At 45.6% G+C, this 11,965-nt stretch overlaps 1 protein-coding gene across 1 annotated transcript in view; it reads right to left on the bottom strand.

Annotated features, from left to right (window-relative positions):
* The window catches only part of RYR3 (ryanodine receptor 3), a 381,491-nt gene that overhangs the window by 20,133 nt on the left and 349,393 nt on the right, over window positions 1-11,965 (bottom strand). Inside the window, exons 85-90 of the mRNA XM_024732458.1 lie at window positions 10,404-10,508; window positions 8,595-8,676; window positions 6,613-7,940; window positions 4,320-4,378; window positions 2,980-3,148; window positions 1,665-1,751 (exon numbers count right to left, since the gene is read on the bottom strand). Of these exons, the coding sequence (XP_024588226.1) occupies window positions 1,665-1,751; window positions 2,980-3,148; window positions 4,320-4,378; window positions 6,613-7,940; window positions 8,595-8,676; window positions 10,404-10,508 (1,830 nt within the window). The remainder of the gene's footprint in view (window positions 1-1,664; window positions 1,752-2,979; window positions 3,149-4,319; window positions 4,379-6,612; window positions 7,941-8,594; window positions 8,677-10,403; window positions 10,509-11,965) is intronic.

Here is an 11,965-nt window from a genome sequence, read left to right as displayed (position 1 = left end):
CTGGCATTTGCTGTGCAAATAGTGTGATTCCGTATTACTCGATGAGGGAATGAGGTTTTTAGGTACCTTGTTCCTGGGAACCTCCAGGATCTCTAATAATTGCAAACAAAAGTTTTAAGAGACAAAACCTCTCTCTTGAAAACAAGCCAAAAATTGAAAAGTTAGGAAAGTGTTACTACATGTTCTACAATCCTTCAGCTGCAGGAGGGAATCTTTGAAATGCTACGGCCTGGGGCTTCCCCAGTGGCGCAGCGGTTAAGCAACTAGGCCCGTGCGCCACAACTACTGAGCCTGTGCTCTACAGCCCATGAGCCACAACTACTGAAGCCCGCGCGCCTAGAGCCTGTGCTCTGCAACAAGAGAAGCCACCGCAATGAGAAGCCCGCGCACTGCAACAAAGAGTAGCCCCCGCTCGCCGCAACTAGAGAAAGCCCGTGCACAGCAACGAAGACCCAACGCAGCCAAAAATAAATAAATAAAACAAATAAATTTAAAAAAAAGGTACAGCCTGGGAGGAGGCTAGGACAAACTCGCATATGCACAAGTGCAGACATTTCCCTTCTTTCTTAGATGCCGTTAACCCATGGCTTCACTGACATCCTTACACAGTGACTCCCATATCGGCGCCTTTGAGGCTGTTACCGTGCATGTACAGCTGCTTGCTGGCTGTCTCCACATGCATGGCTGAGTCACCTCAACCTCTCCATGCGTTTAAAGCTAGGCTTCGCCATACCCCTCTACAGACTTCCATTTTTCTGCTATGGGCAACAGCAAGCCATTAGTTTATCAAGTGCACTATTGATGTGGATAAGAGCATGTTTTGGTTTTTTTTGTTTTTTTTTTTTGCAGTACGTGGGCCTCTCACTGTTGTGGCCTTTCCCATTGCGGAGCACAGGCTCCAGACGCGCAGGCCCAGCGGCCATGGCTCACGGGCCCAGCCGCTCCATGGCATGTGGGATCTTCCCGGACCAGGGCACGAACCCGCGTCCCCTGCATCGGCAGGCGGACTCTCAACCACTGTGCCACCAGGGAAGCCCAAGAGCATGTTTTATAAAAGTTAGATTTGTGGTTTTCAATAGGAAGTTAGAGAGGCAAGAGACAGAATAGCCAGTTAAAGACGATGTCAAAAAAGAATCCAGGACCTACAGCATTCATTAGTTCTTTCTACTAACATTTATTATGCATCTACAGTGTACAAGACCCACTTACCAACATTCAAAATCTTCATTTATCTTGATGAGTCCCTGTCTTCCACATCCAGAAACCAACTCCTATTAATTCTTCCTTCATAATAATTCTAACATACGGGCCAACCATCATGGTTCTTTGTCACCTTATTCCTCAGGGAAAGAACTGTATTTATCATTCAGTTTGAAATACCTTACAGCTCCTAATATAGGGTCTAGCCCATTGTAGACACGCAACAAACATCTGAAGAATTAAGTAGTAACTAAAACAAGCCTGAATGACTGAAATGGTGCCCTAACTGGCTTCCCTTACAACCAGTCTCTGTTCTCCCCACTGCTAAAGACAGTGTCCTTTTTTTAGGAGCCAGTGTCTTAGAAATTTCCTTAGAGTTTTTGCTTGAATTAAGAGCATAACCTCTATTACTTTTTAAAAAGTATATAATCTATTCACCAAATACCCCCTGAATGAAGCATCACCTTGTAAAAGAGCAGGATGAAGTTGATAGCGAAGGCTACAAACAGAGCAAGGAGCCTCAGGTTGTAGAAATTCCTGGCCAGGTAGTGCTGAAAAGAAAAGGACAGGCAGAAGTAGAAGAGCTCCGGCAGGGAGAAGGACCTTCCCTCTTTCACACAGATGGTCTTCTCTGATTAGAAGTTTACACAGGACTACCCCTACTCTTTGCTAGCCACTCATCTAGGACTGTCCTGGCCTTCTTACAACTTATTTGGGGGGACCAAAATTGATGATTTTTTAAAAAATTGCTTAGAATGATGCTCAAGGGAACCCTGCTCTGGTTTAAACCTCAGGGAAGCAAATGCCTAAACACACCGCCAGCACAGGACTCATGCTGTTATGAAGGTACATGTGCGCGCGTGTGCGTGTACCCTCCACACAGCAAGTAAGCAGTCCATTTGGAAATTGTGAGTGATCTAGGCCCACCAGAGACCCCTGAAGCTCCCACCCCGGCTGCAGCCAGACTGAGGCTGAGAGTCTCTGTCTCTTTGTAAGTCACAGACCCAGCGCTTCTGCCTCTCCCCTTTTAGGGGGAACCATTCCCATACCCACTGCCGTCTTCCCGGGAAAAATCGACACGTGAGGACTGGAATGGTAGCTGCTTGGGGAAGCGCTCACCCGCTCCGCGGAGGGGGGCTCCCACCAATGGTGCTGGGAGGTGTAGTTCTGGCTTTCAGCAACTGTGCCTCAGTGGGCAATTTGCCAGAGAAAGGATATCACAAGCTGGGCTGAGGGTGTGTGGAGTAACAAAGCTTTTTTTTTTTTTTTTTAAATATTTATTTACTTATTTGGTTGCACCGGGTCTTAGTTGCGGCACGCATGTGGGATCTAGTTCCCCGGCCAGGGATCAAACCCAGGCCCCCTGCATTGGGAGCATGGAGTCTTAACCACTGTGCCACCAGGGAAGTCCCAGTAACAAAGCCTTTGAGGACTAGTGTGAGAACCTGACAACACAGGAATGTTCTTTCTGCATCTGAATGGTCGCACTTCTTCTGAAGTTTTGGACCAGGATGGGCCAAGTCCCCACCTAGCACACATAAAGGAGCGGCTCTTCTAGAGACAGGGCGGGGTAGAGGGGCTGCAGCACCTGCCGTTTCCCTTTTCCTTTCCCTCCAACACAGAAGGGACAGACAGATAATCGAGAAGAGGGAAGGAAGAGGAATGAGAAAGACGAGGAAGAGCAACTAACCAAACGTGAAACAAAGTCAGTGGCCACTTCTCTGAGGTCCACCCGGGCCAGCGCCCGCACCCGAGCGGGGCCAGGGCCAGAGCACTCACCAGCAGCTTGGTCTGATAGATTTCCAGCCCTTTAAAGAAACTGGCCATGAAGGCTTCAGGCTTCTCAATTTTCTGGCCACACCATCGCTTCTTCCTTTTGGTCGCATCCGCCCACCCGGCCTCGGCCTGCTCTTCTTTGGCTGTGTCCTCTTTCTCCCCATCTTCCGTGCTGCAGGAATGAGAAGCCCACTCATCATGGAGGGGAGGGGGAGGCCTGGCCCTGGCAGGGAAGCTAAGGAGAAATCTTGGCTGAGAGGGGTGGGAGATGTATTATTCCTTGAGGGTGGGGACCGCAGGTCTTTATTACCCATAGTGCTTGGATGTCAACTTTGTATTCAGGAGCAGTGCCTGCTTTGATGAGTCACAGTCACAGGCATACATCAGTTATATACAAGTTCTTCTGAACTTAGCCTTACCAACCTTTTGCCCCTTCAGAAATGTCCTTTATTTTCTAGGCTTTCATGGGCATTACCAATAGTACCTCTTCTTCTAAGTTTGTCGTAGGAATTAAATGAGATATTGTATAAAAGAGCTTAGCAAAAGGCCTGGTATGTAACACTTATTCAGTAATTACCAGATATCACCATCATCAACATCATATGAAGTTGCTAAGTGTGAGTGTTTGATAATTTGCTCGGTCAGATGGTGAAACTCTGATCTACTATTTGGAGTCTAAAGTGAACAAAATTATTAGACTGTGTTTATTGTATAGCTGGGGTAAAAAAGAAATGTATCCACACATGAAAAGATGCTCACCGTCACTAATTATCAGGGAAATGCAAATCAAAAACACAAAACCTCACGCCTGCCAGAATGGCTATCATCAAAAAGACAACAAATAACAAGTCCTGGCCAGGATCTGGAGAAAAGGAAACCCTTGTGCACTTTGGTGGGAATGTAAATTGGTGCAGCCACTATGGAAAACAGTGTGGAGATTCCTCAAAAAACTAAAAATAGATCTCCTATATGATCCAGCAATTTCACTCCTGGGTATATATCCAAAGAAAACGAAAACAGTAATTCCGAAAGATACATGCACCCCAGTGTTCACAGCAGCATTATTTACAATAGCCAAGGTATGGAAGCAACTGAAGTGTCCATCAGTAGCTGCATGGATAAAGAAGAGATACACACACACACACACACACACACACACACACAATGGAATATTACTCAGCCATAAAAACGAAAAAAAAGAAATGTATCCAGGGCCTGCACAATATCTGTTTCTTATACTAATAGAAATCAAGCTTTCTATTTATCATAACAACAAAATGGCAGTTACCATCAAGAACGATTAAGCACAGCAGTTAGAGCAGTCCATGCCACCAAGAACTTACTCTGCCTTCTCAGACTCCACTTTTCCTTCGGCTTCATGAGCTGCTTTCGTCTCTGCTGCCTAGACAAAAATGACAATCAGTCAAACTTTCCTCAAAATAAACGAGTTCATGGTGATGAGCCATATCACTGGCCATTTTGCTCTCCATGGTCTGAAGTCCCGACGGCTTTCTCTCTTTATGCTTCTGCTTTTCTCAGGATCACAGAACATAGGTGTCCTGCTATATATTAAGCTGCTCTAGAGTGATAAGACAAAGACTTCAAGCTTGAAAACATAACCGCCCTGTTATTATTCAACCCAAAGAAAAAACTTTTGCTAGGACATTGTCAGAACCCCGTGGCAGTGGTCCTACTGCTTCACGGGGTCGGAGAGAGATGGAACACAGGTCCAATCCAGAACCTGCTTCCATCAGACAGTATCTTCAGTTCTCTTCCATCACCCCAATCCCTCTGATTGATGACCACTGCACTTAGAATAAAATTCAAGCTCCCTACACCAAAGCCTATAAGGCCTACATGATCATGGCCTTTCTCTCCATTTTCACCTTGCATCACTTGACTCATTTCCAGCACAAACATTCACACCTTCCTTCCTTTCCTGGGACATTCCAAATCCTTCCCTGCACCAGGACCTTGGCACATGCCATATCATTTGCCTGGAATATGACTGCCCTGGCTTTTGGTGGTCCTGCCATTCTTCAGGACTTGGTTCAGATGATACCTTTGCAGATGCTCCTTGAGTATCCTACTTATAGTAGGGCCCACATTCATTCTGTAACACACGACCTTGTGCATTTATTTTAGCATATGTCAAAAATGATAATTAGTTGTTGTCTTCTTCCGCTAGAAATTAAGCTCCTTTAAAACAAAAGTGTTGTCTCTTTTGTTAATCAATGTATTCTCACATCCTAGGAACACAGCCTGGCATGTAGCAGGCCTTGAATGAGTCCCTTTTATGTATCAAACTCTGTTCTAGGCCCTGGGTGACATCAGGGAGCAAAACAATAAATAAATTGATACTGTCAGAATGTATATGATTCTGATACTTCTCTCCCTGACTCTCTAACCCACGTGAGACATCTCTCCTATACATTTCCACAGCACCTGACAGACTTCCTTCCTAATGCTCTTCATGCTTGTACTGACCTGTCCAATGTCTATCTTTTCCGCTAAATTATAGGAACGATGCGTTTCTCATTCACCACTGTATTCCCAGAGCCTAAAACAGTGACAAGTGCATATTAACTATTCAATAAACATTCATGTAAAAAATGAATAAAGGGGCTTCCCCGGTGGTGCAGTGGTTAAGAATCCGCCTGCCGGTGTAGGGGACACGGGTTCGAGCCCTGGTCCGGGAAGATCCCACATGCCGCGGAGCAACTAAGCCTGTGTGCCACAACTACTGAGCCTGCGCTCCAGAGCCTGCGAGCCACAAATACTGAAGCCCGTGTGCCACAACTACTGAAGCCCGCGTGCCTAGAGGCCATGCTCCGCAATGAGAGAAGCCACCGCGATGAGAAGCCCGTGCACCGCAAAGAAGAGCAGCCCCCGCTCGCCGCAACTAGAGAAAGCCCGCCGTGCAGCAACAAAGACCCAACTCAACCATAAATAAATAAATAAATAACTTTATTTATTTTTAACAAAATGAATAAAGGTTGACTTTGGGCTCTGATCTCTTTACATTTCTCTCCATACTCTCTTTATCGCTAGAATGATGCTGTGAGTTGGATGCTGCAACACCCAGAACTTTCCATGGCCAAAGGGCTCTGAATTACTGCTATCTTAATCTAGTTGACTGATTCAAAGTCCAAACTGGCTAGTGGTTGCATCACAAGGGTGAAAATGTCCCAAGCATGATAAAACTCACTGGGCACTGTGCTAAATCATATGATAACATCTGGACCTTTTAGGATACTGCAGAAGTTTATCTCACCAGAAAGGTCTCCTTGTATGCTATACCTGGTTTTCTATGCTTTCAGCTACTGAATGAACCTGTGCGCCTTGAGAACTAACCTAATAAAGGTGTGGAAGCAAGTTGAGGGTCAAGGACCATCCTGTTTGAACTCTACAATGTAAACTGGAAGACCGTTCAGCAATTAGATATTGAGACAACCACCTAAGTCTCATCTCTCCAGACATGGCAGAGCTGGAATTATCAGATCAGGGTAATCACAGGTGAGCTGGTGTCTAACACAACATTGCCTCCTAGGAACTGGTGTCAGTACTGACGGCAAGGTAGAGTGGCAAGTCTTTTTCTAGGGATAAAGAAAGATGAGAGAAACAAATCATGCTTACCTGTGCTTTCCTTTTCTCCCGTACAGTACTCTCTAACGTGGGGGGTTCATCCTTGCCAGTAATCTCAGAGAGGTCACCCAAACCCACTTCAGGCCCATGCTTTAAGCCACCTTCTTTCTTTGACTGGAGTCCAAAGAGATCTGACATGATATCCGCATCTCCCCTCTCCCCCTTTACGAAGTGCACGAGTTCCGTGGCGATACCTGGCTCGGGCACTTCTGCCCTCTCAGCCTCCATTGCATCATCGTGGATACCAAATTGGGTTGGGTCAGGCATGTCACCCAGGATCTTTGTGACTCTGATGTTCTTTGCGCCTTCTATGAGGCCCCCTCCAAACACTGTGCTCCAGAGAATCTGAAAGATTCCTCCCAGTATGGCAAAGAGCAAGTGGAAGAGCCCCACGAACAAAGTCCAGAAGAAAGAGAAGAACACCTTCACCAGCTCCTTCAGAGTCATCTTCTTTACCTTCCTACACTGCTTCTTGAGGTTCTTCAGGGTGGTCCTCTTCAGAAAGTTGGCCACGTTTCTCTTCACTGAGGCACAGGCCATGGCAAACGCAGAGGCACACTCAAAAGACTTGTCGTCCTCTTCACCCTCAACTTCTAACGTGTAGGAAGAGTCTTCATTTTCTTCCTCCTCCTCTTCCGGCCTGTCGGCTGAGTCCGATTCTGAGATCTGTGATGCTAACTGCATCTCAAAGATGGTGTCTTCACAGAAGTTCACGAACAGCTCCATCTTCTCTTGCTCTCCGCCTTCGTTGACGACATCAAAGATGAACTGCTGCTTAGACTCCTTCACCTGGGGCTTCTCCCACTGAGTTCGACTGGACTCACTGATCTCAAAATAAACACGCTCAATTTTCTTGGCCTCACCCATGATCTCAATGCGTCCTAGGTATGGTTCAAAGTAAGTGAGTACGCTTTCGGCTGGGTCCAACAGACACTTAAGGCGAGAATCGTTTGGCATATGTTCGGAGAGGTTTGTCAATAACACCGCCACGTTAAACCCTATGTCCTTGGCCGGCTCGTGGAACCGGTCTACAAAGTCAACGTAATTAAACATGTCATTCTCATCCGCTTCTGCGCACGAAAGGAGAAAGTCAATCTCCGACTGCGTGTACTGTTTTTGCCCTTCCATGGCCTTCTGGAATTCCTTTTTGGAGATGATCCCTTTCCCATCGGGGTCATATTCTTTGAAGGCGTCTGAGCCGGTTAAGTCTTTAAGTTTCAAGAACATGTCAAAGAATTTCAAGATCATTTCTACATTGGTAGAGGACTCTACCAGTGTGTCAACCATCTGCTTGCCAATAGTTCCATTTACCACATTCCCTGTGAGGCAGGTTCAAAAAGACATACAGATACATAAATAAACCCATGTCATCACGTAACTGGTCAGGCAGATATCTTTTAGAAGACTTATATGCCAAATCGGTCAGCTCTTTTCTGACCGTGATGATTTGGAAATGGGTAGGAGGGAGCAGCAAGCCATAAAGACTACACCACCAGGAGCCAAGGGGGAAAGAAACACAGGGAGGGAGGAGATGGCCACGCCAGTGCCTTTTGTCTGGCCTGGGGCCTGGAGAGTGGTTTCATTGTCAGATTATCAGGGACACATAGGGAAAAGTGGTGCCCCTCTAATCCCCTTAGACCTAGGAGGGTGCCCAACTAGATGGCTGGCATACACACTGGCAGCCAGATGTATCGAAAAGCAATGGGGAGAGGGAGAGGATAGGGAAAAGCAAAGCTTGGAGGTTTTCCCCAGTTCATTCTGGCTTTCCTACTGAGATAAAATGAGTTGGTTTCAGGCTTTGTCCATCAGACCATGTGCCCCTCACTCATTTTTTTGTTTCTGAAAATTTGGTTTTCTAACCAATGTCATACGGCATCAATGACCTGCCAGAAGGATAATCTGCGTGACTAGTACGGTTAGTGCTCGGACCAATTACAGTCGTGTGATTGCCTAGTTATACCAAACAGCCCAACCTTCCAGGAGGGACAGAAGCATCACCACCATGTCCTGAAGGAGATCCAAGAGTTCCTTCAGCAGCTCGATCTGACTGGAATCCTAGAACAGAAACAGGAGATACCCCTGAGCTATCTGATCCCTCAGTAAAGGACAGGGCAGTGAGCAAGGAGAGCCTGCTCTGGGAAGGTCAGGTGAAGGCTACATCCATCTCCAGAATGAGCTCCCTTCTCATGGTGAATGCGGATGTCTTAGCATCCTCTCTTTGTAGCATGGGGAGGCTCGCTGCAGCAGGGTTCATACAAAAGAGTTCCTTTACGGTTTTCCTTTTATTAACGCAACGTGGCAGATATACCAATTGTTGTCCAAAACTACTGAACAACCCAATCCACCAAAGAGCCGTTAGGCATCTCTAGTAGCTTAGGTTGCCATTTTTCATACTGAAGAATTACCAGTGAGCTTTGGGGGAATACTACTGCAATCCAATTAAAGTATCAAGGTTCTAATCACCAATTGGGTTCTCCTTTCTTTCTTAATTTAGGTTCTCCTGATTCTAATTGGTGGTGATCTGGGTGCCAGTGGTCCCTTAAAATGTTATTAATATATCATCGAGGCTATTCCTCCGGATGGTTTTGATACCAGTCTGTTTGGTTTTCATTTCAGCATTGCAGACAGGGCATTGCCAAGTGAGCTCTGGGCTTGATACCTATGTCACAGAAGCAAAACAAGCCTTGGAAGATCTGAGGTGGGGAATCTGAGGGTGAGGTTAAAAAATGCATTCTGGGCCACACTTCTTTTACAGACTCTCTCTCACAAAGACATAGTTCTTTGGCCCTTCAGACTTCAGAGGGATTTTCTAGCACCTTTGGAGTGTGTCACAGCTGTCCACAAAACATCAGAGAAGTGTAGACTGTCAGAGCTAGAAGAGCCCTCAAAGGTCGTCTATTTTAACTCCCAATATTTTATAGATGATGAAAGCAAAAACCGGAAAGGGGAAGTGACTTCCCAGAAGACACCAGTGAGGAGGTGGCAGGGTCAGGATCCTGGCTCTGGAGCCTCTACACCGCACTGCCCCACTGGGCTGATAAATCGGCAGCCCTCCCAAGAACTCTCTCCTCCCATAAGGCCAGAGTCAAAAGGGGAAAAATGAAAGGGGTAAATAGCACATTCCAGAAGAGAGAGGCAGATGTGACAGCCTTGACAATTTTAGATACACATTATTTAAATTAATGCTGCCAGTGTTACTCTGAGCAGCCTGAAACATATCCTGAAGTTCTCCCTCATGTGTTGTCATGGAGAGAGGCCATCGACTACTACAGATGCTACATTTATTTGTTCATAATAAATGCTCTGAGCGATTCCGATTCATCTTGCCAGAGAGATGGGGAGTGAGAAGGAAAGGCAGAGATGGGGAAGAGGGGAAGCAAAGGTGACAGAGAAGGGAGATGTGAATTACAGAGACATGCAGACCTTTGACAGAGCAGACAGGGGGGTAGATCATGTGCATAAATTGCAAAACAGTGACAAGGAAGCAAAAGGGATTAGCACCATAAAAAGCAAGCGTTGAGGCTATTATGAAAAGGACACAAGGGAGAAAGCTGCATTCATGCAAAAGCCTGTCTGGGACACCCCCGCCCCCGCCACCCCCCAGGAGGTGTTCATTCCTATCTCCCACTTAGGCCCTCATTTTAAAAATGAGACCTGATCTGCATGGCTTTTCCAATCATTTCGTCAAGCAGCCGCATCCACAATGGGAAGACCAGGGGGTGGGGACTGACTTAGCGTTTCACACCAACCACATGTCGGGAACGGGGAACGGGCCACAGTACCTGAGAGAGTTTCATCTGCATGTTAGCAAATACGTGGAGGAAGCCGACCACTGCATCCCATAACCTACTGTGAGCGAGGCTCTGCTGGTTCCCAACGCAGGGGCCCTACGGGGAAGAGGACATTCTTATTTCACTGGAGCATCACAAGCTGCTTTGAAACTTGCCCTAGTAAGGGCATTTGACATCAGCTCATATATGTAGACAGCTCTTTCCAAAAGTCACATATTTTGCAGCTCAATACTTTCTAAGATCCTATTTCTAGGAAAAATCACTAGGAATGTCACAGTGCGGTGATTTTCAGAGATTTTCTTTTAGCTCCCGTTCTTATGCTAGAGGACATTATTTAAGAGGTAAATGCTCTGGTTGAAACAGGACTGAAGGGTACTCCTGCCGACTCTGGCCCACACCTTGGCCTAAGAGGGGTTCTGAGGAACTCCAGGGTTCCAAGGAGCACAATTTGAAAACCAGGCCCTTGTGCACGCATTGTTTGCAGGCAAAGCTGCATGTCAGATGTGCTGACCACATGGCTATCTACTTAAGTGAAAAAATCTGAATTATATTCCTAACGTTCAACTACTTTTAGGATTTTCTTATCATTAACCTAAATGTCAGGTACATCATCTCTATCTTTTCTGAAAGCCAGACATAGACGGATGACTTGAACAGTCTGCATCTTCCATGTCAATAACCTTTCCTATTTTGGAAGATCATTACTGAACCACTGTTTCTTTTCTCTTCTTTTTTAAAATAAGTTATTTGAAATTCTTCTGAATGGAGAGTTGTCTGTTCTTTCTTACTTATTTAATCATTTATTTATATCATTATGGACTCCACACATTCATCTTATGCTTTGGGTTATAATTCAATGCTACTTTATTTACTTTCTTTTGTAGCTCTAATGTTTCCAGTTTTGGCCATTGGCAGCTCTTTCAGTTGGCTCCTGTATCCCTTTGACATAGCCCCATCATTTTTTTTTAGCATTCTCTTGCATTATAGCATTCTCCAGGCTCATCCTGTATGTTTCCAGCCCTAGTTCTAGAATCAGCCATTTCTCTACGGAGACCTATTTCCTTTCAATGGAGAATGGTATTAGAAACCAAGATCTGGGCTCTAGTTGTGCTTGTTGCTACTGGGGTATCATTTTTTTTAGGTCCTCCTGGCTGACAGAGCAGCAGAAATATGTGTGTTGTCCTAATCCACGTGTATACACATATCCATAAATATTTCCATACGTAACCATTTGTATCTATGTTAAGCTGAACGTGAGTTTAGCATACAAATGTCTCTGAGTCTCATTCATTCCCACAGGGATCTTCTATCTCCTCTGCTTGCTCATCTGTAACTTCCCACTCCAACAGTGAGAAATCTCGTTCACTTCCATTATATATGTATAATGGTTTCAGAATTATTAACACATATCCACATGGGAAAAACTTCATCAACCAAAGTGCTTATGTATAGCTCCTTTTGCCTTTGGTCTTTCAGACTGTACTCATTTCCAAAGTTTCTTAGGCCAGCACCTTATTCCCTACCTCTTCAGTGAGGCTGTTTTATATATATAT

Source organism: Neophocaena asiaeorientalis, unplaced genomic scaffold (assembly GCF_003031525.2).
Source record: "Neophocaena asiaeorientalis asiaeorientalis breed wild unplaced genomic scaffold, Neophocaena_asiaeorientalis_V1.1 scaffold119, whole genome shotgun sequence".
NCBI classification, from domain to species: Eukaryota; Metazoa; Chordata; class Mammalia; order Artiodactyla; family Phocoenidae; genus Neophocaena; species Neophocaena asiaeorientalis.
Note: the sequence above shows the minus strand (reverse complement) of the source record. Positions and strands in the feature narration are given on the sequence as shown.